General features: G+C 51.3%; 9 protein-coding genes across 9 annotated transcripts; 3 read left to right on the plus strand and 6 right to left on the minus strand.

Moving 5' to 3' along the window:
• Positions 1-167: 167 nt before the first annotated feature.
• On the minus strand, positions 168-2,363 carry EDD37DRAFT_557698 (P-loop containing nucleoside triphosphate hydrolase protein; the record flags this gene model as incomplete). Its single annotated transcript, XM_062813720.1, has 1 exon — positions 168-2,363. A coding segment is annotated over one exon (2,196 nt), but the record flags the coding sequence as incomplete, so codon positions are not given.
• A 1,218-nt stretch (positions 2,364-3,581) lies between these two features.
• EDD37DRAFT_614412 (uncharacterized protein) lies at positions 3,582-5,596 on the minus strand. The gene is made up of 2 exons (XM_062815538.1): positions 4,715-5,596; positions 3,582-4,661 (listed from the first exon to the last, which is right to left on the minus strand). The coding sequence occupies exons 1-2, from the start codon at positions 5,274-5,276 to the stop codon at positions 3,760-3,762; spliced, it is 1,464 nt and encodes a 487-aa protein (XP_062674323.1). The 5' UTR covers positions 5,277-5,596; the 3' UTR covers positions 3,582-3,759.
• Positions 5,597-6,265: 669 nt separating this feature from the next.
• Positions 6,266-7,419, plus strand: EDD37DRAFT_603370 (uncharacterized protein; the record flags this gene model as incomplete). The annotated part of the gene is made up of 3 exons (XM_062814639.1): positions 6,266-6,817; positions 6,871-7,007; positions 7,053-7,419. 3 exons carry the CDS (start codon positions 6,266-6,268, stop codon positions 7,417-7,419), a joined length of 1,056 nt encoding a protein of 351 aa, XP_062674324.1.
• A 298-nt stretch (positions 7,420-7,717) lies between these two features.
• EDD37DRAFT_644235 (malate dehydrogenase, NAD-dependent) lies at positions 7,718-9,014 on the minus strand (the record flags this gene model as incomplete). The annotated part of the gene is made up of 6 exons (XM_062817478.1): positions 7,718-7,770; positions 7,823-8,363; positions 8,417-8,511; positions 8,561-8,710; positions 8,772-8,889; positions 8,949-9,014. The coding sequence occupies 6 exons, from the start codon at positions 9,012-9,014 to the stop codon at positions 7,718-7,720; spliced, it is 1,023 nt and encodes a 340-aa protein (XP_062674325.1).
• A 2,127-nt stretch (positions 9,015-11,141) lies between these two features.
• Positions 11,142-13,670, minus strand: EDD37DRAFT_644236 (flavin-containing monooxygenase; the record flags this gene model as incomplete). Its single annotated transcript, XM_062817479.1, has 10 exons — positions 11,142-11,344; positions 11,397-11,667; positions 11,733-11,975; positions 12,082-12,089; positions 12,139-12,177; positions 12,233-12,304; positions 12,355-12,451; positions 12,506-12,676; positions 12,732-12,856; positions 12,911-13,670. 10 exons carry the CDS (start codon positions 13,668-13,670, stop codon positions 11,142-11,144), a joined length of 1,989 nt encoding a protein of 662 aa, XP_062674326.1.
• A 1,949-nt stretch (positions 13,671-15,619) lies between these two features.
• On the plus strand, positions 15,620-15,931 carry EDD37DRAFT_603373 (uncharacterized protein; the record flags this gene model as incomplete). Its single annotated transcript, XM_062814640.1, has 1 exon — positions 15,620-15,931. One exon carries the CDS (start codon positions 15,620-15,622, stop codon positions 15,929-15,931), a length of 312 nt encoding a protein of 103 aa, XP_062674327.1.
• Positions 15,932-16,666: 735 nt separating this feature from the next.
• On the minus strand, positions 16,667-18,058 carry EDD37DRAFT_655063 (acyl-CoA dehydrogenase family member 10; the record flags this gene model as incomplete). Its single annotated transcript, XM_062818737.1, has 2 exons — positions 16,667-17,686; positions 17,744-18,058. 2 exons carry the CDS (start codon positions 18,056-18,058, stop codon positions 16,667-16,669), a joined length of 1,335 nt encoding a protein of 444 aa, XP_062674328.1.
• Positions 18,059-20,028: 1,970 nt separating this feature from the next.
• Positions 20,029-21,931, plus strand: EDD37DRAFT_670344 (uncharacterized protein; the record flags this gene model as incomplete). Its single annotated transcript, XM_062819360.1, has 3 exons — positions 20,029-20,272; positions 20,339-20,487; positions 20,550-21,931. The coding sequence occupies exons 1-3, from the start codon at positions 20,052-20,054 to the stop codon at positions 21,929-21,931; spliced, it is 1,752 nt and encodes a 583-aa protein (XP_062674329.1). The 5' UTR covers positions 20,029-20,051.
• Positions 21,932-22,396: 465 nt separating this feature from the next.
• Positions 22,397-23,819, minus strand: EDD37DRAFT_6683 (15-hydroxyprostaglandin dehydrogenase). Its single transcript, XM_062819322.1, has 2 exons — positions 23,528-23,819; positions 22,397-23,455 (listed from the first exon to the last, which is right to left on the minus strand). Exons 1-2 carry the CDS (start codon positions 23,570-23,572, stop codon positions 22,643-22,645), a joined length of 858 nt encoding a protein of 285 aa, XP_062674330.1. The 5' UTR covers positions 23,573-23,819; the 3' UTR covers positions 22,397-22,642.
• Positions 23,820-25,011: the final 1,192 nt, after the last annotated feature.

Genomic DNA, 25,011 nt, shown 5'->3' on the forward strand with positions numbered 1-25,011 from the left:
TTTTATTCCATGTCAGACGCCATGAGGAGAAGAAACAATGTCACACGGCCCAACGCCAATTGCTCACGAGGACCACCGCCAACACAATGAAAGATGTGAGCCTGTTCTCCCCAACGACCTGCAGCGTCCAAAACTTGGTGACCCATGCCGTGCACAAATGGATGTCCTCAAGATGTCCAAGCAGTCCAACTCCTCAAGTGTAACCTATTTCGCGTATTAGCAAAGTCATGATGAGCACTAGAGTAGATGCACTCACTCCTCATCGCATCTGTAAAGCCAGTTCCTCCCTTGAGATCCACCTCAAAGTTCTCCACCACGTCAATAACCCGTCGGATGTGCATCATGCTGAGGGGAACGTCCTCATAAACCGCCAAAGCTTGAGCTGCCCGGACAAGATTCTTGATTTGTCGTCCATTGACATCACGTCGAGCCAAGTCTGTGATATCTGACTCCCGAATTTCTGCAACTTCCATCCCTTCTTGCTTCTTGACACGGTCGATGAAAAGCTTCCATACAGTTTTCTTGGCCTTTGTTGTCAGGGGCTGGAACCGCAACGACAAGTGGATTCGGGAGACAAAGGCAGTGTCGAACGTCTCGACACGATTGGTGGTCAAGAAAAGAATGCCTTGGAAGTACTCCAGCAGCCGCAGAAAGATGCTCGCCAAGGCATTGCGATGGATGTCGTGGATGGAGCGCTCCTGAAGAAACACATCGGCTTCATCCAGGAGAAGAATGGCACCCCAGCTGTGAGCAACGTCAAGAACATTCTGCAGCTCTTTTTCCAGTCTGGTGGCCTCCGTGCCCAAATCTCCGGCACTGACCATGTACAATGGGCGTTTGAGCAAATCTGCGATGCCTTCTGCTGTCAGAGTCTTTCCAGTGCCAGGAGGGCCGTGCAGCACCGCCACCAAGCCACGACCTTTACCGGAGATAATATCATCGATACTCTTGTGACCCTGGAAGGAGTGGCTTGACACCAAAGCCTTGACGAGTGACTTCTGACTCTCCGGAAGGACAAGTGAGTCGAAGGCCTCGGCATTGTAAACCACTTCGGAAATAGCAGAGACTTTGAATTCTAACCAAAGCTTCTCGGCGAAAGCAAAACCTAGAACCACGGGACTGGCGACAATGAGTTCTTCGGAGGTGAATTCATGCATCGTTTCTTTCGGATCTGCGACAAAGTCCCGGTCAATGACGGTGCTCTTGTCACCGGTAATGTCAAGGACAACTCGTTTGCCGTCCGCCGTTTGAAGAAATCGGTATTTCCGTACCTTGCATCTGGGGCGATCAACAACCTCGTCAGTGCTGCTCTCCTGTTCAGACTCAAGTTTCCCTTCCTCTGCATCGACAAGTTTGAGGGGAGCTGCGCCGGTCTTCGGTTTGAAAGGAATGCTCCGATAGTTAGGATTGACTCGACGATGAACCGCTGCATCAACCATGATTCGACCATCGATGTTGATCTTCATGACGCCCTTCTTAACTCTCTGGTATGCCATGCTGTTGTAGTAGCGGTAGTTCATGCCTTGAAGAGACACAAATTGTTTGCCTCGTTGGATCAGCTCGGCCTCGAGGGTTTCGGCATCTTTGTGGTATTTCAATGGATAGCATTCCAAGTCTGTGATATCACGAGCTCCTTCGAACATGGGCACTTCATCAAGACAGCCTGTCATTCCAAAGGTTTTGCCATCGTAGTCGAGGTATCTCCCCTCGACGCTGTACCAGGTACCCTTCGAAAAGTGGGTCTGTTTGGTCGCGGCGTCAATCTTGAAAGCACGAGGTTCCTCGTGATCGCCGTAGGTCGCACAGTAGGCAATGATTCCAGGCTTATACAGAGCCCAGAGAAGGTCAAAGGTGATCTGACCATTTTCCAGCATGCGGAGGCTCTTCTTGGTCTCATCATAGTCCTTGTCGAGGTACTTGACCATCACCTCTAGATGCTTTGCCTTGGTCGAATGCTCATCAACGAGGTCTTCCTTGCCCCCAATGCGGTCGCTATTAACGGCGGCGTTCTGGCACAGATCCACATACGACCGCATGTCTTCCAGGTGCAGGAAGAGCATATTGGGGTCGACTTGGGGTTTGAAGTCGTGGAGGCTAACACCTTGAATGCCTTCAAAGACGACCTGTAGACATTCTTTGAGCGGTCTCGATTTGATGTCGACGATGGTCCCCAGATATTTGTGCTCTGTGTCGAATCTTCGACGGACGGTGAAGATGTATTGATCCCATTCAGAATCCCCAGTGTTCTTGACGGTCTTGGTGAGCTTGTAGTTGTGAATGGTCTCATCCCAAAGCTGATCGACACGCTTGTATGCTACCTTGAGCTGGGAAGGCTTCTTGTTGTTCTTTGGTTTGACTGTTTTTGGCTCCGGTAGTAAGGAGCTCTCCAAGATGGGCTTGCCTTTGCCGTTCTCGAAAACGGGCAACTTGTCAAACAAGATACGTGTGACATCAGAATTGTTGAGACCAAAGTTGAGATCTTTTAGACGCGTCTGGAGATCACGTAGTCCTGCCTCTGCTGGACTGGCTGAAGACTTCACGACGCTGGGTTCATCTTCACTTCCATCAGTGTCTGATGATCGCTGAGCTGCGGCCTTCTTCTTCCCAGCCTTTTTCTCGTTGTTTCTACGCAGAGCTTCTGCCTCTTTCACCTTTGCTTTGCGTAACTTGGCCTTCAACTTCTTCACAAGATCTTTCGCGGCATCTGGATCGATAGAGGCATCACTGTCGGAGGAAGTAGAGCTATCATTGCTCGGAAGGTCCGACGAGTGGATCGAATCGCTTGGGTTATCTTCTGAAAGCTTGAGTCGCTTGCGATCCGGAGGCTGACTGGTTTTGGACTTGTGACTGTTCTTGCCAGCCTTCTGAAGCCTATTGTCAGCAGCGAGGTTGATGGTAAGGGAAGGCTCGCCCTTCTCAGCCGAGCATTTTGAGGCTTCCTCTGCGCCCGGTAGGTCTGTAGGTTGATCCATGTTGTAGGAAAGGAACTATGCATGCAACAACGAACAAATAGTGAAGAGGCCAATGTGGAGGGTGATGGTGAAAGAGAGGGAGGAATTGACGGAAGAATTGGTGGGCGCGAGCAGTTTTCATTCAGGCAGTGACGATGAAGGAGCAAGTGAATCAAAGTGGAAGTCACGGTCAAAGGTCCGGCAGAATGAGAAGTAGCATGTGAGTCAATCTGACCGTTCTTCAAGATTCTGAAGCCTGATGCTTTCTTTGAGCAGGCAAACATAACGTGGTTGATACCACATCAGCAGTAAGGCTGAACGGGACGATACCGGGTCCCTGATGCCTAGAGATGCCTAGCATGCAATTAATGTGTCTTGTACCTGTCGATTTGCCTTGCGACCGCATGAGGAGGTGGTACGAGACCAAATGATGAGATCGCATTGTTGATGGATGAATGAATTGGTGGAGAAGTACGAGGATGAGTTTGCCTTTTCGCTCGCTTGGACGCGTAGCGTGACGTGTGTCGATCCGGGGGAGACCCTTGAACACTACAATGAGACATATATCTCCCATCCGCGGTCCTCCCATGGGCAGATATGGATAAGTACCTAGGTACCTTCATTCTTCATAACGAGTCACATGTGTTTGGTCATGACTGATCATATAATTGAAGGTTTAATATCTTCCATTTCTACATCGCTTGCTCACTACAGTCCTCGCCGCCCTCAATCGTGGAGAAAAGAGCGTCTCGTATCTCAGCAGCTCCTCGTCCTCCGCCATACAGTTGGTCTTTTGAACATAGATCCATCAATAAGTCGTTGTCGCTGCTGGAACGAATCGAGCAATCTCTAAATCCTTGATGTCATGGAGTCCGTTCTTGATGAAGCCGCATTTCTGGTTAAAGCAGTTGTCGTTGCCCCAAGGACACTGATGCCCATAAAAACAGTCTAGCCGGCGGCTTTTGGAACCTTGACCACATGGAATGCTTCTGGCTTTGTATCGAAGAGTGTTTCTCATGCTGGCATCAATTGGGTCATGATCGAACCGGCAACCGTACGCCTCACAGTTATCTCGGAGATGATGCTCATTGCACAATTTGCGTCTGGAAATCCGGTTTTCGAACTTGTCCATCTCCGCAGTTGATGGCATGCGAAGTTTTAGGTCGATTCTCTGACCAAAGCGATTGATAGGAATCGATTTCTTAGTATCAGCCGTGCCGTTAGCTGAATTAGCTGGAGTAGGCGGTTTAGTTCTGGCTACCTCGGCTGGTGGGGGCGGGGAGGCGACCTGTGAGGTGCTTTTCGTATTCAAGTTCACCGGTGTCAACGGTTGCAAGCCTGGTGCACTGTTATCGGAAGAGTGAGTCGACCTGGTTGGAATTGGTGTTGCTTCGTTCACAGCCTGCTGCGTTTTTGCTGTATCCACATACGGTTCACTCAAATGAGTTGCTGAGAAAGCCGCATCCATCTTGGTGGTAATATCTAGCGCTGTGGTTTCGAAGACCTTATCGAATCTGGTGTGTTTGAACGGTAGGTGTGCGTAGGCTTTGGCAGCTGACGGTGTCTGGGCTGCGTGGACTAGCATGACCTTTGGCACCACTATCATATCATGACGGTATTTGTCGAGCTCTGCAATATAACCGTTGTCATGAGAGCAGGCCAGAAATATGCGCTGGCACTGTGCGTTATAGGCATAGAATCGGAAGGTATCTGCAAAGATCGTCAATATCATGCTATTGGTAGAGTTGCAATTTGTCCTTCACCTCTTAATTTTGCGTCCACTCTTTCTTTACCATGACCACAGTCGATAAATTGGAACAGGCTTCGACTTTGAGTGAAAGAACAGAAGAATTGATCAATTTGAGAAGGGTGATTGATATAGTCGCAGGCAGTTAGCACTCTTGCCAGGCCATTCTTGTTGGCATAGATGTTGACAAGTACGTCGCAATCAGCATTGATACTTGGAAAAGCTTCGGCGGTCTTAAGGTTGTTCATTACTTCGTTGTATAGCTCATTGGCGGCTTTGGAACCTCCAGAAGTCGCAAGGGCATCGTAAAAGGCTTTGCGGAATGGGTAGCCATCTCCGTCAACGAGAACCACGACAAACTTGCGTTGAAGGAGGGCTTCCGCATCTTCGGCACGTTTCTTCCAGGAGCGGCGCGTGTTTCTTTCGTCGTCCAAGTCACTTTGCAGTGTAGATCTCTCGGTGTTTAATCTTAAACAGGATTGAACGAGGAAGTCGAACTCGGATTGTCGAGCCTCATCAAATGCACGATAGTCGTGCAAACGCTGCTGGAGGTCATGGGGACTTGGAAGCACAGCCATGATTGTGAGATCTTCGGGTAGAGATGGAACAAGGACAACAAAATTGTTGAAGTCGAGGGCGAAGTAGCAAGGTAAGACGCTGGAATGCAACAAATAAGACAACAAGAACCAAACCGGCCGAAGTGGTGAGACAGTTCAAAACAACCACCCAAATGGTCGATAAGATCAAATTCGTTGAAAGTGCAGCTGCTGCGAGGCAGTGGGAGTGGGAGTGCATGCGGCTAGCGAGAAATTTGAGTCAAGCTTACCGTGACTGAAGCCAGAAAACGTGACTTGGCTAGACGAAACATGGAACTGCAGCCAGGTCGAGGTTGAGAAAAGTACTTAGAAAGGGCTTCTTCAAAGGACATACAAGTTTATTAATAATTTTTCCGTGTATGTACAGCAGCCTAGCCTGGTGGTTTATCAATAAACTTAATTAATTATTTTCATTAGTTGTTCCTGGGGAAGACTGGCAGGCACTGGTCATGTCCAGTAGTGCCAGTCCAGCTAGGTGCGGGGAACCCCTATCGATGATGACTATAGCGGCCTTAGCCCGCTGAGTGAGACACGCACGGGATTTCCTCTTTGCTGATGGAGACCATTGAACATTCCTAGACATACTTTCAAATTGTCAGCAACAACGAGCAGCCAAAGACCCAAACTCCCGTTATCACTCTATCTACCACCTACGTTGGCGATACTGTTTTATGCGTTGAGATTACTATGCACAAAAGCATTATTACTAATAAACCCTAGCGGCCAGTCAACGTGCCGAGGCGTTAGTAAAGTTATCGCCGAGTTGTTGACGGTTAAACTGCTTACAAAACCCCCTGATGACTGTTGCTGGGCCTGTTACAGTGCACTCGAATTGACCGTGTATACCCTCTATATAGCCGCTCAAGTTATACACCTATAAAGTTGCTAATTTTCCCCGGTGGACTTACCCAGACATCCATCAACATCGACCACGCTTTGTCCAAATCTGTCCATCGTTCTCGTCCGTCAACATGGTCCAAAACAAAGCTTTCATCTACAAGTCCATCCCAGATGGGTGGCCCGTCCCCGGCAAAGACCTAGCAGTCGAAGACATCACTTTCGATGAAGATGGCGAACCTCCCAAGGGTGGCTTCACCACCAAGAACTTCTATGCCGCATACGACCCGAGCCAGCGAGGACGAATGCGAGACCTCAGCATCAAGTCGTACTCGCCGGCCATGCAGCCAGGAAAACCCGTCGTCTCCGTAAGTGTGATCGGCGAAGTCCTCAAAAGCGACACACCGAAGTTCAAACCAGGCGACACCGTGATCCTGTGGAGCCACTACACCGAGTCATATTCAGCTGTCGATGAATCCGAGGTCGAAAGAACACAAATCATCCACCCCAAAACCGTCGTCCCGCTGACAGCTTATCTGGGACCGCTAGGCATGACCGGAATGACGGCGTACGGGTCTCTTCACGAGATCGGCCAGCCCAAGAAGGGCGATATGATACTCGTTTCTGCCGCCGCTGGTGCTGTAGGTCAAATGGTCGGCCAAATCGCTGTCCGCGAGGGTCTTCATGTACGTCTCATTCCATGCTACCCATGATTCTCCAATACTAACCACAACCTAAGGTCATCGGCTCCGTCGGCGACGACAAGAAACTCGACTTCATAACCAAAGAGCTTGGCTTCACATCAGGCTTCAACTACAAAACCGAAAAGATGTCTGATGCTGTCAAACGTCTCGCGCCAGACGGATTGGATATCTAGTAAGTGCTTCTCCGCCCGGCACTGCACATGCTGACTTTGAGTAGTTTCGACAACGTCGGCGGCGAACTCCTTGACGTAGCCCTCGCCAACATGAAAGATTTCGGCAAGATCATAGCCTGCGGCGCGATCAGCACATACAACAACGGGAGCAACACCACGCCCTACGGCATCAAGAACTACGGGTCCGTAGTGCGAAAGCGTCTTCGGTATCAGGGGTTCATCGTGTTGGACCCCAACATCAGGCAATGGCAGGAGGAGCGTGATGCCAATGTCTCAAAGTGGATCGCCGATGGCTCGCTAAAGTCCATAGACCATATTACTGACGGCATGGACAATGCGATCGATGGATTTTTGGGTATGCTGAAGGGTGAGAATCTAGGGAAAAGCATTCTGAAGATAGCGGATCCGTGAGCGTTGGGAAAGCAAGTGTTCCTGAACGAAGGTAACTTGTTGGTGAATGGTATGACGTCTGTTATGGGATGGAGGAAGTGGACTTCGAATGAGTCCGTATTTTACATACTCGCACAGAGCAAGAAAGAAAGCCAGTCTGGGCGCGGACTAAAAGTGCAGGATATGGAGTTTTTCGGATTTGTCAGGCTTGAGATGGTATCTTCCCAGACGATGAACACCTAGCATGACTTGTCCAAAATGCTGCAACTCCCGCGCTTCTAGTACATACATTCATCCACGATGAAGTAGAGATGTTCATCTATGGGTTGGCCTTGACGAAGTCAACACCCTTCTGAATGTTCTTCTTGAGGTCTGTAATCACGTTAGCCATGTTGCCATAGTGTAGGGTCTGGTTGAGACTTACCACCCAAGCAAGCCTCCAACATCTGTTCTTCGTGCTTGGTGATCTTGCCAATTCCGTGGATCTTCTGGACACCATCTGGGCCAAGCTCAACCGGGGAAGAGAAGAAGTCAACACCTTGGTCCTTGTACAATGGGCTGTCGACGAAAGTGCATTCCACAACACCCTTCTCGCCCTGTGCAGCCTTCAACAAGCTCTCAGCCATGCGAGCACCAGCCATGGCCATAGAGAGGGTGGCAGAACCAGCTCCATCCTTGGCCTTGACGACTTCATCACCACCAAATTGGATGCGGTTAATCAGGGTATCGAGCTTCTCGCCAGTGATGTCGCCAGCTCCAGATTGGGAGAGCAGAGGAACGATGGTGATACCGGAGTGACCACCGACGACAGTGATGTTCTCGGTAGCGGGATCGGTGCCCTTGATCTCGGAGACAAATCGCGAGGCTCGGACGATATCTAGAGTGGTGACACCGAAGAGACGCTTGGGGTTGTAGACTCCCTTGCTCTTGAAGACCTCGCGGACAATGGGGACAGTCGAGTTGACCTTGTATTCTGTGGTTAGAACATGAGATGTCCATTTCCTGGAGAGCAGCATACAGGGTTTGAGATGACCAAAATGTTGGCGTCTGGGGCGGCGTCGGCAGCAGCCTTTGCAAGGTCGCGGACAATGCTGGCGTTGGTGTTGAACAGATCTAGGACTCTATCAGCCATGATTTCCAGTGTGATGCAGCTTTCTCATACCGTCACGGGTCATGCCAGGCTTTCGGGGAACACCAGCCGGAATGAGAACGACCTCAGAACCCTTCAAGCATTCCCGCAGACCTGATGGAGTTGGGTCGTAGCCCTTGACTGTGCTCTTTGTGTTGATGTGGCTGATATCAGCTGCGACACCTGTTCATCGACCATTCGTCAATCCTCTTTGATCTTGTCTATAGTCTGCGGATGAACGGACCTGGACCGAGTCTGATATCGTAGAGAGCGAGCTCAGAAACGCGGGGGTTGAGCTTCATCAACAGGGACAACGGCTGGCCGATACCGCCTGCGGCACCGAGGACGGTGACCTTGGAGGACTACCGAACATGATGATTAGCTCAGAATTTCATGGAGCATTGGAGGATCTGGTATTCACCTGTCTAGCCGAGACCGTGAAGGCCCGGCGCTGAACTTGTCCGAACATCTGTCGTGCGAAAGACATGTTGGCTGTAAGATGATCGAAGGAACAAGGGAGGGTTGACGCTGGGAAGAATAGAATTGAAAATGATCAATGAAGATCAAAAAGCTGTTAATGGGGGATTTGAAGAATGAGGAGTTACAACAACCAGCTCCAAACCTTGACCGAAAGCTTCCGTTGTCCGACTCGGAGAAACTGCGCCAATCTCGCGCTCACGTGTCGTCCCCATGACTGGATGCTTGGCTTGTATGGTTTGTTTGGTCGGCTGTCCTGGTGAAGGACCCCATCGCGACAGTCACATCGCGACAGTCACCTCGCGCCGCTTCCATTCCTTGCTCTCCCAAAGCACTGTCCAGCCTGGTCTCTTTATGAGGTTCGGCTTTGAACCAGATTCAATCCCAATAACAACATATGCAACAAGAGCTAATATATATAGATATCTGTCGCTTGACTGGGAGTGACAATGTCCCTTTCTGGGCCTTTCATGTGCGTTGATCATGTCGGAGGGCGACCCTCCTTTCTCGTGTCCGATCCATGGAGGTACTAGGAGGAGCACAGATTCCGTCTCAGGGATCAACCGTCTCTTTTGCTCGTCTAGCTTGTGCAATTGATGGCTTTAGCTGTTATGCGAGCAGCCGCCGGTACCAGTTGCGGATTATGGTCTCGTCAAACTTGTTCAAGTGTACAAGACATTGAAAATGCACCTCGCGCAGATCGACGAGAGTGGTCAGCCAACTCCTTCCGGATTGTTCTTTCACAGAGCGCGACCCTCTTGGCTTAGCAGGTCTTTTTACCTTGTCGATTATGTCGTCGATGATGCGTTTCGCATGGGCAGCTTGTACGTGCATCAGGCCTGTCCGCGCCCGCGCCCTGGTAAGCCTTGATAGTCTACATTTTGATCATCGCAACAGTCCATAGCAGTCACCTCCGAGCTGCTTTCAAAATCTTCTTCTCAGCATGTTTGATACTCATCAGCTTTGCTCAGCGGCCTCATACGCCCCATAAGTTCTTCTGCTGCTCTGATTGCGGTAGCAAGCGAGGGAAGACATCGAAACAGCGTCATCCACAGTCTTTCAGTCTTTTCCGTCCGTCAAAAGTCCCGATTTCAACCTCATTGACTGCCTTCGACGCAATCTACGCCCCCGATCCATTCATGCCTGTGCCATACACCGGAGCGTTCCCTCGATCGACTGCCTCTTGACGAATATGTCGTCTCTTTCTGCACGATCGCCCACGGACGAAGATGACGATGCTCTTACGAGAGATGAGAATGCTGAGAACCGCTCAAGAACTCACGAACCTTCCCAAACCCCACCAGTTTCCTTCCTCCAAGAAGCATTGGCTGAGCCTGGCGGCCCTGGCCAACACACACTCTTTTTGGAAATGCTGGCTCTAATTTCTGGGGGCACACAACAGTCTGCTCAACTTCAAACCCGCCTAGGTACTTGCACAGCTTGTAGGGAAGAGTTCGACATCAACTCATTACAATATCTCGAATGCCGATGTCCCTACTGTCAAAAATGTCTGAACGACCTTTCCGCGCTGGCTGTGCGAAGAAAGCGTCATTTCCACCCAAATGCTGCGGCAGACCATTGCACATATACATCTGGAGCAATTTGTTAGACAGAGAAGTTGTCGAACGCTACGAGGCGATCGAGGAGGAATCTAACGCAGACCGACCACTGTATTGCGCCGACCAGAGATGCTCGGCTTTCATTCCGGAAAACAACCAGATCAGTGATGAGCTTCGCTATTGTGGTGATTGTGCCAAGTTGACATGCTTGAGTTGCAGAAATGAGTTTTCTAGGCATTCTTTGGGCGAAGATCGCGACAGACTGATCTGTCCAGTCGATGATGCCGATCTCAAGGCTTTGAAGGATTTAGGGCATCAAAACAAATGGAAACAGTGTCCCAAATGCTTGAATCTGGTTGAGCGTGTCGACGGTTGTAACGACATGGAGTGCGTGTGTGGTGCCGACTTCTGCTACTCCTGTGGAAGTCATTTCGATGAAAATGATAGATGCCAATGTCGATTCGAAGCTCTGTGAGAGAGATGCATCAACAATGGCGGTGTACGGCAGGGCTATCGAGATATGTAAAGGTAGCAAATGACATGAAAAGTCACTCATACCACAGTCCGTCAACAGGGCATCATATGCAATTTGAACTCCCCGTGCGCCTCTGTGGCAACGCAAACCTATATGCAGGTGTTCTTCCCTCTGTGATCTCTGAGCCTTTCTTTCTGTAAAGCTTCAAAGGTGTTCCCATAATGTCCGCTTTGATCTGAAGCGCCAGAAACCTCGAGAAGAATCGGGCGAACGGTACACCTCCACCAGTATACCATATACCAGGATCTACCAACAAGGATTGTCAGTCTAGTGATCCCTGTTTGTCCGCGCGGCTCACGATCATGCGAGATGTAAGGAGAGTGGGTGATGGGTGACTCACGGCCTTGAGGCTTCCATGCTCCACGTATTTCACCCTCATCGTCAACGAAATAGTAGTCGTCAAGCAGTTCGCCAACTTCTGGACCAACAATGTCAATGGCTAGGTCTCGAGCGTCATTCGCAAACCCTGTGCAGAACACGACGAAATCTGCTTCGAGCGTGCTTCCGTCGTCGAACAGCAGGCCAGACTCGGTGAAGCCTACCAACGAGGCGTCGTTCTTGATCTTGATCTGAAGCAATCACATGAGGTCAGCCTGTCACACATCGACCATTTCACGAAGCGATTGCAACGTACCAGCCCATCTCCAATCTTCTTGGAAGTTCCAACGTCGACGTAATGACCGCCCTGCTTGCCGCAAAGCAAAGGCCAGATGTCGACATCTTTCTCAATCCGAAAACCTGCCTTCTCCACAGCTGCATATCTTTCAGGTTCCTGAGCAGAGAGCTTTTTGTAGCCACCCTTATTCATCTGTCTGATTATGGAATTTGGCAGACCTATCGCCGCTCGATCCGCTACCTCTATAGGTACGTGCTTGTTCTGTGATGGTTGCTAGCTGTCAGTGACGGGCCATCGTGTTGCTAGCGGATGAAAATGGCAATGGAATCGCCATCTTCGCGTCGAGAACAGTCGATGCAGAACGTACATATATGGCTAGATCCTTGTCAGTCCCCTCATTTACACAGCGATCTTGGTGACTCACGATCACTCCAACCGCTGTTGTATTCAGCTGGGTATATTTCTGCCAACGACATGAGCATGATATCAAGCCGGGCTGGAGCAGAGTGCAGACGTACGCGTTTTGCCACGCTGTATCATGGTTACGGAACTGAGGCCTGCCCTCAGCATATCATCCGCAACATCATGACCTATGCTCATGTCAATACTCTATTGCAGCAGAACGATCACTTATTCTCACCAGAGTTTGCCGTTCCAACAACTACCCCCTTTTTCCCTCCAAAAGCGTCAGAGTTGCTGTACTCTACTGAATGGATTGCAGTGCCCTTAAACAGCTCCTGACAATATTGGTCAGTCTTCGAACCAAAAGAACATACGGCAATGAGCCTCACCCTGCCTTTAAGCTGCGGCATGACAGGAGTGGTCCCTGCACTACCCATTGCGAAGACAAGATGGCGTGTCTTGACCAGCACTTCTTCATCGTCTTGGACTACCTGGAGGGTCCAGAACTCCTGCTCCTTGTTATACGAGGCAGCTTTGAGAGTGGACTTCGTCCTTATGTTCTATTCTTCATGTCAGTATAAGCAAAATCCGATGGTCAGCCAGCCAATAACCTACAAGTTCATGCCTGTTCGCGAAAGTCTCATAGCCTCGGGCCAGGTCTTCTCGAGTCAGGTGGTACGGGTCGTCTTCCGTAAATATCCTGTCCATCGGAAAGTTGCTCAAGTCACGGCCCGTATGGACTGTGAGAATTCAAGGTCAACACGAGTTCAGCTTGTAACCACCAGGCGACCTACACTTTAGCGAATCGTATCGCTTCATCCAATTGTCACCAACTCTCGCGTTCCTCTCCAGTGTAAGATATCGTACGTGAAGTGCTTTCAAACGGCCCGACATGCAGAGGCCTGCAAAGCCAGCTCCTACGACAACACACTCATAAGGATCAGAATGTTTGATCTGAGTAACGTCATAGTTGGCGTCTGAAGCTTGAGGGAAACGATCTGGACTCGGAAAGCCTCTCAAGTGTTCCAGAACCGTTGTCAGGAGCCAGATTTTCCACTGTCCTTCTTCATCGGGTATCACTCCTATCAAACCTGAGCACATTGCTGCCGGTATTCCCGACGTTTCAAACCGATAGCTCGCCTGTATCCATCCAATTTCAGGACCAAAGGAAATGACACGGGCTGTTCCTGGGACGAGCGAGAAACCTCTAGCGCGCTGATATGCCCCAACTTCCTTCCATACCGGCAGTATCTGAGTACGCTCGAAGAAGGTCCTAGGCAGACCAGTCAGAGCATAAAGGTCTCGCCAGATTGCGCCGTCGGCGAAGGAGCTGGACTGCAGTGTGTTCAAGTTGGAAACGCATTTCGCCGCGACACTGGCCACGTCAACATCGTCGGGTATGCGTGCGTGAGGGAGCTTGCCGGGCACGTTCTCCAGTGGAAATTTGGGTGTTCGCTTGAAGGCAGCTTTTTCCTTGGAAGCCCGGAGGACGTTCTCTTGATCCGTAACCACAAGATTGTTCCTGCCCTCAACCTTGTCAATTACGTTATCCATGGATGTCTCTTCCATAAACACTGCCATCTTATTGAATACTGTGGAGTGCCACTTCGTGCGCTGCAAAGGATAATCCAGGTGATCAACGTTTCTTTGGCAACAAATTGATCGACGTTTGGCAGACTTTAGGATTTACCTGTTCTGATGATCTTCCACCAACATCCCAAATGCGTGATATGTCAGCCTCGCCCTCGAGCAAAGCCGAGCCTGGCTTTGCCGCGTTCTGCTTCATTCTTTAGTGCTGCGGAACACGGGACTAGGCCACCCGCCTTCGTGAAAGATTCCATACTATACACTTTGTAGAGGTAAGCAGTCATGCAACGCTCGCCGCGGTAAGATCGAACCGCTGGCTAGCATACATTGAAGGGTTAGTGGTTACGAGATCTTCATTCGCTTTCGGCAGCTTCTTCACGACCGCATGGCCAGCACCGAGTTGGTACGCCCCTTGATTTGTGTTGGCTCAAGGCTGAGCCCGTGATAATTTTGTTCCGTCATCATATGCATATAGGGAACCATGACTTTTCTCGGAAACGAAGAGGATTCCCGGCATTCTCGGCGTAGTCTGAACGTTGCAAAAATCATATGCGCGCAGGTGCAGGGCTGGAACCCCACCCGATCAGGCTGTCGTCGAAGAATTGACAGAATGTCACAGATCCACAATTCCCTGTTTTAGGCATAACTTACACAGAACCCCTTTTGCCGACATCATCTAGCATTTTCGTAAGTTGCACTCTGGGATTAGGTACTTCGTAGGCATCTAAATAAGCACAGCTGAGGATGTCGACCGCAAACATGGAGCTTGACCTGATACCTTTGCGCTTAGATGGAACTAATTGACCTTAGTTCACGCCCTTGCACTAACTCCGGGTTTTAAGGCTCTCACTCTGGAAGCATTGTTGCTCACCAAAGTTGCTAATAGAAGGTTGAGCCCGAAACGATGAACATCTGTCCGAGGGTAAATATGTAAGGGGAAACAGAGCCCCTCCCCAAGACATAAAGTCCACGTGCCAGCAGAGATCGTGGCGCTACCTGCGGGTGGAATTTGACGACTTTGAGAAGAGGGAGAGCTCTCATGAATGATCTGTACAGATGTGGACGAATTCTGCACCTTAGAGCTGCGAGAAATCTGGGTCAAGAAAGAGTTGGCAGTGATATAAGTTGATATAGTAGACGCTCTCCTTTGACGATAGATCGCCTTTCAAGACGAAGTAGTTGGTCAGATCTAAGCCAAACGTGAATCGATCCAAGTTTTCAATTCGGCGAAGCACTAGACCTTGTCTGAAGAGCGAATGGGACCACCGGCCACGACCTTGCTGGCAGTATCTTGGTCGCACTCATCTGCCGGAGGAGATGGTGGTTGAGACGCCTTTACTTTCGCTGAACGGCTTCGACTCGTGCCCCCTATTCTGCGGCAACGCCAATGAATATCGTGAGGCGTGCGATAATGCAAGGAGAACTGCCCGAGCTGTCTTGTCGCCCGGCCATGCTTTGAAGATAGAATCCATCTTGTATGAGAGGGGGAAAAGAACGAGAAAAACTGCTCAATACTGTCCCGCATCACTGATGACTCCTTCAAGGATTTCAAGCAGTCCACGCTCCATGCCTCCTCAAAGACCCCAGATGTGGTCAGCTACATGCTGCTGTTCAATGACGCCAATCCACGCTGTGAGAAAGAGGGCATCATCTTTACAAAGTCGAATTTAGACTTGCTCCCGGCTGGACTTGCTGATAATTTGGACCCCGGACCCGATGTCAATCTTGCATCCGACGCAGCCAAGGCGTCAATAAATGAGTGCAGAGGGAAGAAGGAGGGTGATCTTCGCACAAGGACGAGCTCACGACCAACGCCTCATGGCTCGCACATTCAAGTTCGCTGGCTGGTATCGCATCACCAAGCTGGTCTTTCTCGAGCCTCGCTCGCCTGAACTCGTGCGTATGCTGGAGCAGAGATGGTCACGAACCAACGACCGAGGACGTGGGCCTGGTCAGACGAGGCAGAGGGGTGGAATGCGAGTCTCAACGTGCGCTGGGCTGTGATTAAGATGGAGAGGGATGAACGTGCAGACAAGGAAAGAGGCAGGCCTGAGATCTCTAGACTTGAAGATGAACACAATCAGACGCTGGGAGAGGACGGGACTGGGGGTAGGGCGAGGAGTGTGAATGAGATGTTGAAGGAGTTGGGGATGGAGACGGAGAAGAAGACTGGGCAGGAACAGGAACAGGATGATTCCGGGAGAGTTGAGTCCGGCTCTTGCAAGTGAGGAGGGTTTCAGCGGACTGTGGCATGGACCAGTGGTAATGTGAAGAACAAAGACTGTGACTTCGGTCAACGCTTCACCATTGCCAGACTGAGTCCTGGATCCGGCACTCGCTACGATCCTATGGACCGGAGAACTCATATCGCACTTGCTGTTTGAACGGAGTCGTCAAGACGCCCGATGAGGAAGACGGGTACCAGAGCCAATTACGTTGATCGACCCGACTAGTTTGACTCAGACAACTGCAGGGTTGTTGAACAGACTAGAGCAAGCTCGACCACGGCGTGTGGAACTACAGACTCGAATACAAGGCAAAGGCCTTGATTGAGATGATCACAGAAGTACCTAGGTACCTAGTACCGATAGCTTCGCTTCCAAGTGCTGTCCTTTTTACGTGACCAGCTGTTACTATATCCCATCCTCTCAGGAAAGCTACAGCATCTTAGAGCGTCATACCTTACTTGAAGCCGTGCATGACAACCTTGGAAAGGTCGGCTTGAGTGCGCTGTAGCTCGTATACAACCGACCTGAACTATCGTTCGAATTGTCCATCAACTCACTCCCTTCAACCGGATCCAACCGGATCGTTGCCACTCAGGGCATTGTACACCTTGCGTTGGGCCTCTATGCCCTCACTACCCTTCACAGGGCTGGGGATGTGATGTGATACTGAAGGGCGCCAGCACCTCGAATTTTGACCCCCAGAGACGCTTCGAATTACAGGGCTGGTTGAGGTGATTACAGAAGAGCGCGACCGGACTGCAAACGATGCTTCTTCGCCAACTCGTTCCGCTTGTCTTGATATCGTTGATGCTGCTCCCTGAACACCGGAGCTGCCTGCAGCTCCGCCCTCCCAACCTGATAGCGATGCGCGGCGTCTGGTCCGTCGGCGAGTCTGACAAACCGGGCATACGTCCACATCTCAGGTAATAAAGTCTCTTGAGTCAAGCCCAGACCACCGTACAACTGCATGCACTCATCGATGACACGCGCCGCCATAGACGGTACCAAGATCTTGCTCTGGGCGATAACGTATTTACCCGCCTTATTGCCAGAAATGTCCATCGTGTCGGCCGCATTCAGGACAACGAGTCTGGAGGAGTCAATCTCAAGCCGCATCTGCGCGATCCGTTCGATGTTGGAATCGAACTCGCCGATAAGCTTGCCCCGTGGCCTTTTTCGGGGATCGATACTTCTGATCAGCGCGAGCTCGTACGCGCGCTCGCATTGCCCGATCAGACGCATGCAGTGGTGGATCCTGCCAGGCCCGAGGCGGCCCTGCGCTATTTCAAAGGCCCGGCCTTCTTCTAGTATGATGTTTTCTGCAGGGAGGCGTACGTTCGTATATACACATTCTGCGTGGCCTTCCGGGGCCATGTCGTAGCCCATGATATCTAGGTTGCGGACATGTGTGATACCAGGCGTGTTGACCGGGACGATGACCATGGAATGGCGGGCCCATTTATTGGGGTTCTCGGGATCCGAGCAGGCCATGAGGATGTAAAAGGTGAGGTCCTTGTTAGACAAGGAGCTTCCAAAGATTTTCCGGCCGTTGAGCACGTAGTCTCGCCCGTCTCGTTCCATGCGGCACGCGATCTGTGTGGGATCAGAAGATGCGACTTCTGGCTCTGTCATGGAGTATCCTGACGAGGCGGTGCCGTCTAACAGGGGTTGCAACCATTTCTTCTTCTGCTCCTCGTTACAATATTTCGCAAGCAGCTCAATGTTTCCTGTTTCTGGAGCGTGGCAATTCATGGTCTAGCACGCACTCAGATAAGTAGTCTGGACAATGGGTTTAGTGGAAGGACACCTTACCTGTGCAGCCCAATAACACCTCCCCATGATTTCTGCGCAGCAGGAATACTCCAGGTTCGTAAGCCCGGGGCTCTCTTTGAAATGATGTGGAAGGAATAGGTTAAATAGGCCCCTCGCCTTTGCTTTACGTCTCAGCTCGCCCATTAGCGGCGGAGTCTGCCATCGGTCTTTCTTCAGTTGCTCCTTCATAACTTCTTCGGCTGGAATACACTCATTCTCAACCCAGTCGTGGACCTTCTGAATGCACTCAATTGCCTTTGGTGAGAGCTTTGCTTTAACCCATGGAGGGAGGCATTGGAATGCAGGTCCTTCCATTTTTCGAGCGTTTGATCGATTGAATGGAGGGCACGAATGTCGACAGTCCACAATAGATTAATTCAGAGCGAGAAGAATTCATGATATGTTGGGGCAGACTTCGAATTTTGGCAATGGTGACTCGTCCAGCAGAAACAGAGTGAATCAATTCCGCTGGTCCTATTGGCTCAAACACTTGTGTCAGAAATTGCTTACCACAGCTTCGTCGCAACGTCGGTCCCCGTCAGCGAGTCTGCAGCAGATTGCAACATACGGTTGTAAGTGGGGGAAGCTGGCCGGGAAGAACGCCATGATTGTGGCCCGAAAGCCTTCCTTTGACAGGGAAAGCTCCGCCGTGAAGTACATAGGCCCTCGATTAAGATGTGAGATACTCGAACTCTGTTCTTCACACAATAGCTAAAATCAACATTGTGAACATACACCACAGTTTTCAAGATTGGTTGGCACAGACGTGAAACATTTGAATCACGAGGGTGAGCTTCAGCTGCAGGCAGCCGCTAACATGTACCTTGAAGCTCAGCCTTCGACCCTTGTCGGCTACCTGCGGCTTCTCCATTTCGCCAACCTTGTCAGCCTGACCAGGAACCAGTCCTTCGATGCCGAGCACGACATGACCAGCTTCTGGTGAGGCATGAAACGCGAGGTCGAGACTCTCAGAAGTTGAAGAGCATCGCCGCAAGCGAGCTGCCAGTGCCCGAGGCAGCGCCAAAAGGCACAGCGCCAAATCGATCCTTGTTCAAGATCGCAGCAGCCTCATTGTGCGGTTCGGACAACTTAGCTCTCAAGATGCCAAACCGCGACGAAAGGATAATACCGGGACATAAAAACGTGGCTGAAACAGCGGGAGTGCATCGTCGAGGAGATGGAAAGGGAGACTGAACGATGGTATGGCCACAAGAGGACGGTCACCAGTTTCGACTGAGTTGGTAACTCGAAGTCGACTCGTGATCATTTCCTCCTGAGGACTTGTCCTAGATCCCATATTCAACTTTCCAGCTGGGAAGTTCTAGTATCGTGAGTACCCAATTTACTTGTCATGGGTTCTCGATTGGCATCATCTCTTTCCTCTTCCACATTTGACATTCAAACCTGGGTTTTGCCAAGTCATGAACGTCCTCGTGTTCGTCAGGTACATTGTGGTGTTTGCAGAGACAACTGCTGCATATCCAGCCGAACCTGTAAGAGATATTGCTGCAAATGCCCTTGCCTCTGTCATTCCGCAGGGAGGGCCTCAGCAGCGATGAGAATGCTTTATTGCCTGCGGGATGGGGACGGCGCCAGGGTTTACGGTTGCATAAGGAGGACACTGTGACACAGGACAAACCAAAACCTGGGACAGGCTCTACCACCATCTCGTGTACAGTACGAGTCCTCGTCCACATGGGCTTGAGCACTTGTGGGGCCTGGACTTTGTACTTTGGGGAGGGCAAAGACCCTGCTCTCCAAATGGATCCCTACCAGGGGTGCATTGAGTCGCGTGGGTCGGCAATTCGGGGCGTATTGATCACCCTACGGGAGAACAGATGGGCGGCAACTCCTTTATCTGGCCTGGAACCTGGACTTTCGGCCTACCAAAAGAAAGCTCCAAGAGAGTGTGTGTGCTGTCGACAAGGTTTGGACAGTTGGATGCATCAGGGATGGAAATAGTCGGTCTCAGCGTCGAATTCTGCGTCGCGAAGCCGCTGCCACGAATAGGTACAGACAGTATAGTCGGTTTAGCGGTCACAAGGCAGACTGGAGGGAAATCGTCTTCCGGAACTATCAGCGTGTTGCCAGCCGCTTCCCCCGCCTATAAGGAACGTTGCTGGAGTCCCCTCGGTCTACATAGTGGAGCAGCCTTGCCCCACGTCTCGTTCTGAACTTGGAGCTGGGGACCGGCGCCAAGCCTCAAGCCCTCGGCCTCGCGTGGAGTAAAAGCTAACGCCTCTCCAGTTCCTTTCTTCTTCCTCTCGGTGCCTCCGCTCCCTTGATCAACGCCCCGTGTCATCTCGTCATGAATGTTCGCAAGCCTTCTACCAATCCTAGAAACCGGCCAGCGGATCCCGTCGCAGACCTGACGGCCAAGTGCACAGAAAAGGATGGACGCAGACAGCGCGACAGCGTCAGCCGGAAGAGGGCCCAGAACCGGCTCTCCCAGCAATGCTTTCGGGAGAAGAACCGTGTCCGTGCTAAGCAACTCGAGACTTTGGGAGAGCTGATCAAATCCTCCGCGGAGTAAGTTCGTCCAGGTGCACCTGCGCCAGCCTCATATCTTTGGCTACCACTGACCGGCTTACAAAGTTCCACAATAGTCCCAAGTGCAGAGCAATACAAAGACCTATTGAACAAGCAATTTGCTTTGATGGAGGAGAATAGTCTTTTGAGGGATGCTCTGCTCAAGATGCGGAAGAAGCTGCTGTCGCTCAGCTCGGCAGCTACTGCTGCCGCAGGTACGCTTGCGGGCCTACAACATGGATCCTGTTCTCACACCCGTCCTGACCCGTGATTTCAGATGACCCAGCAGCCGTTGATTTACTCCTAAAAAGAAGTGCACCCACAGGGTCCGAGGTCCTCCACCAAACGGAGCGAATCGAGAGAGCCTCAGAGACAAACTTGGCTCCGGGGGAGGTTCATGAAGGAAACCCTCCGTCGCCAGGCGAACCAATGCAAGAAGTCCTCCGGCACACATCTCTCCATGTTAACAGCGGCTTAGCTGTCAATGAACTGGATGCGTTGGACTTTGCAGGCCTGTATGATCCCCCACAAGACTCGCCAGAATCTGCGTGCGCTCTGTGGCCAATGGCAGCAATGTCAATGCCAAGCACTGCTACTGTCCACGTCGTCCCCGATGATCCAGGCTTCACAGACAGCGGTAGCAGGCAGGGTGTTCTGTCTTTAAATAGCTTCATTTTCACAGCTCCCACTATGCCACCAGCGGCACTCTATCCGGACGGAGTGCAAGAACAGCGGCATGTTGTGCCCCAATGGCAGTTCGTTCCCGACAGCGACGAGCTCACTCAACGATCCTTCACCTTACATACAACTGACTATTGGACGGTCGAAGAGGCATGCATGCGGTACCTCGCACAATTAATTGACACAAATCTGCCGCACTCAACACTTGGCTTTGTCCGGGGCCTGGGGCCGCTGCACTCAGATCCCGCAAAGTGGAATCCACTGAGACTTCACATCGGAAGGTCGGCGTTAGCAGGCGACGTTATTGACAATTTAGTTCGGATTGGGACTGAGCTGATATCAAAATCTTCTGGCCTCGCGCATTATATTTATGGGGTTGGAGTCAATGATTACATGGAGAAAATCCTTCGTTGGAGGATATCTCCCACCCCACAAAACCGCCAGGCGATCCCAGAACCCTTTTGCCCTACGCCACTTCAACTGGCAAGCCGCAATACATACTGCGCCGTCATTGACACGCTCACCTGGCCTTCCATTCGTGACCAGCTCATCGAACAAGCCGGGACCTACGACCTAGCCAGTATCGTCTCAGACATCGTCGAGCACACCGTGATCGAAGTTGCGGGACTGGGTGGAGCGATCAGCGTCCACGACACGTTCTGCTCACACATCTTCGCTCAAAACGCGAATTCTGCTGAGATTGATGAGCCGGCCCTCCCAGCCCCCTACAGCCTTCAAGCAACCCTTCAGAGGATCGGCCTGCGCATGCAATCCATGCCTTATGTCGAACCCTCTCATCCTTCAAGCCTTTCGCAATGGCCCTACCAAAGACTCAGCCACAAGCAACCCCTTGCGACCGTCTGGGGCCTCGATAAATATTTGCAGCGGAAGCTGAGTATGGAATTTGCGGCCACGCATCTATTCTTGGACTGCTCTGGAGGTACGCTTTCATTTTGCTTCTTCCCTCACTTCCCCTGATGTCGAGGTTTCGAACGAGTGTACTTACGCATTGTCGTCTAGTGACCGCATCATTGCCAATGTATTCTTCCAGGACCCTCTCGGATCTTTAGTGATCTTATCGCCATCATATCGCCATCATATCGTCATCATACAAACCTCCATCTTCTGTCGTATGTCGAGTTCACGATCCGACCTCTCTCAGCCTCCCGTGCCTCTCCCGGGGTTCCTATGCTGTAGGTTTCGCGGCGTCGCCTAGGTGTTCTCTATCCTCTGCCATGGACGGTGAACACCTTTATGTAAATCTTGGAGCTCCAATTCTCATCACAACGGAGTACGAGCGAAGATATTATAAGTGAATAGCAGGCAGGACACAACTGAAATCGCTTGCCAGGATTGGGTCAGATGGGTTCACTGCCCTTGACATTTATTACCCGACTTATCAGCTAATTCTGACTGACTTTTTTGGATCACCCACGAAGCGTCCCTCTTGTCTGAGTACCCCTCAGCGTGGTAAGTAGGTGTTCCTGGTGGCTGCAACATGTGCTTTCATTCCTTTTCGTGGCTATGAACAGGAAGGGGTGATACAATTCTATCATCCGAGAAAAGGCGTACTTTGGGTCGTTCGCAACAAATGAGCGCAACGGGTCCCGTGGAAGCGCCATATGGTACAGTTGAGAGTCTAAGGTCGAGCAGAAAGTAGCCCCGCATCATATAAATCTCTAGGATGTCTCATGCTATTGCGTCTGGCAATTCAGAGAACTCGGAATGCTTTCGCTTGAAAATCGGTTCCCACACCGTCGCCGCCCGTTTAGATATCCACCCATTCAAATAATCAGGCTGCGCCGAGAAGAGCAATTTATAGGCGGAGCACTCGATGGCCTGGCCAGTCAATTCGCGATCGTCCAACAGTCTCACATACGCGGCGACAATGGTTGTCACGGGCGTCAAACACTCCTCAGAGACGGCGTCGAGCATTTCCTGCGGCATGATACTCGTGGGAACAATGCCAGGCATGACGGCGTTGATGGTGATATTCTCCTTCGCCTTCAACACCGGTGCCATGCACCGGACCAGACCCAGCACCCCGGCTTTGGCGCCACAGTATTCCGGGTACGAGGGAAGGGGATAGAGCGCGACGACACTCGATGTCGCGACGATCTGGCCCCCGGGGACTTTGTTCTTCCTCATGAAGTGAATCGCGAGTTGGACGCCGTAGACGACGCCCTTGTAGTCCACGTCTGTGCAGAGGGTATCTGGCTCGGGGGGTATGGTGTCCGAGTGTCGGTGTTCGAAGATATACAGGGATCCTCTGTCAAGGATCCCTGCGTTGGCACAGAGCGCATCGATCTGTCCCCACGTTTCCCAGACCCGGCTGAACATGTTGGCCTGGTCTTGATAGCTGGCGACGTTGCACTGGAAGAATTGGGCGTCGGGGCCGAGGACAGTCGCGAGCTTCTCGCCGGCATCTGCGTTCATGTCGACGAGGGCGACTCTCCAGCCTCTTCGGACGAGTTCCGTAGCCAGAGCCTCTCCGATCCCGGACTATCAGAGACCAGGACATGTTAGCGTGGGTGGTGTACACATTGGTGGCGGAGAGGCGGAGGGTTTACCTACCGCGGCGCCCGTGACGATGGCAACGCGCTTTTCAGCCAAACTCATCGTTGCTATTGTGTTTGATTGGAGACTTGACGGGACAGACGTTTGTGCTGGATTGCCAAACAAACTAAAGTTCTCTGCAAATCTTGGAAGGGATGTTTTTTGTTTGAGTCTGGTCCTTGCGGCGCTAGGCAACAGACATGGCACACTTTCGGTTTGGACAGTACTGAACAACTGGTCATGTCCTCACGGAAAGTCACAAGACGGAAGAGGTGGAGAGGACGGATAAGAGAGGTATGTAGACACGGCTTCAACTAGCTGGGCTTGTTCCTCTAGGCCTTTGGAGTAAGAGAAGTCTTACTTCCGCGTGTAGCGTTCTCTCTGTTGAGGTCAGACCACACGACGAAAGGAGATTGGTGGCTCGCAGGACGAGGCCAGCCCGCCAAATCAAGGGGTTGAAGTTGTGTCAACCTCAATCCAATGTAGAAGGAACAGGCCAGAAGCCCGCAGAAGGGCCCAGGGGGGTGTCTTGGGAGCACGAGGTGGATATCAGCACGAGTGGGCGAAGCAACTCACAGCAAAGTTATATGGCGGTTCTTTCGCCCGTACACACAAATCCATCAAATTTACCAACAAAGGGCGGACGCCTACTCTTTCAGAGCGCGCGCTGTTGGAACGTAGTAAGATATCAGCTAATCAGAGGACAGTAACTACCTCACGATATAAGGCACCTAATCAGAAGCCTTGACGCTTCTATGCTACAGAAAATGGACCAATAAGAAGTCTGTGTCTACTCGTGCTGATATACACCTCGTGCTCCCGAGACATTCCCCAGAAGCAGAGGAGTGACGCGGAGATTAAGGGCAATTGCCCGCAAAACGTGCTGGTGACTCGCCGAGGTGAAGGATTCAGCAGGGCTTAAACTCTTCATGTAATGCCAAGCGCGGATTTCGCTTTCTCGCATTGTCAGATTTTCCTTACTGTGTTATTTCCTCCTTCGACCTGGCCGGCGATAGCGCCTCGGCTAACGGTATGGCCAGGCCACTTCAAGCGGGGTTTTTGTGGGTTGACGTTCCTGAGCCTTGAACCGGCCCTGTGGTGCAGTCCAACTCCGGTGGGCAACCCAGCCTGTCCCCAACCCTGTCATAAAGAAATTCTCAAGATTCCCACCTATTGGGGGAGGCCATTTGACTTTCTGCACGGACCGCTTACAACAGCGGCCGTCGCTCGCAGATGTACTCAGGCTGTCATGTTTTGCTTACGACCTTTTCTCCCACGCCTCCACAGTGTAGTTGTTCACCTGAAGTCGTCGCCGCTGTTGCCACTGCCTGCCCCAGATTTCGCTACTATGCTCCAAGATGGCACTACAGTAGGCTCGAGATGTCGGGCTGTTCTCATGGCTCCTTTACCTGGCTTCGAGACCCTCTTCTCCACAAAGTGCAAAGGGTTTTTATTGTCCCGCCATCCCTACTTTTAGGGGCAGATGGAGAATCAGCCTTTAT

Source organism: Exophiala viscosa (assembly GCF_022695815.1).
Source record: "Exophiala viscosa unplaced genomic scaffold EDD37scaffold_1, whole genome shotgun sequence".
NCBI lineage: Eukaryota > Fungi > Ascomycota > Eurotiomycetes > Chaetothyriales > Herpotrichiellaceae > Exophiala > Exophiala viscosa.

Excerpts from the sequence above, each read along its gene's own strand:
- EDD37DRAFT_614412 (XM_062815538.1), bottom strand. The coding sequence starts at position 5,276 with ATGGCTGTGCTTCCAAGTCCCCATGACCTCCAGCAGCGTTTGCACGAC. Across the intron at positions 4,662-4,714 it reads AGTGGACGCAAAATTAAGAG|ATACCTTCCGATTCTATGCC; the intron begins GTGAAGGACAAA and ends CGATCTTTGCAG.
- EDD37DRAFT_6683 (XM_062819322.1), bottom strand. The coding sequence starts at position 23,572 with ATGAGTTTGGCTGAAAAGCGCGTTGCCATCGTCACGGGCGCCGCG. Across the intron at positions 23,456-23,527 it reads CCATCGTCACGGGCGCCGCG|TCCGGGATCGGAGAGGCTCT; the intron begins GTAGGTAAACCC and ends GGTCTCTGATAG.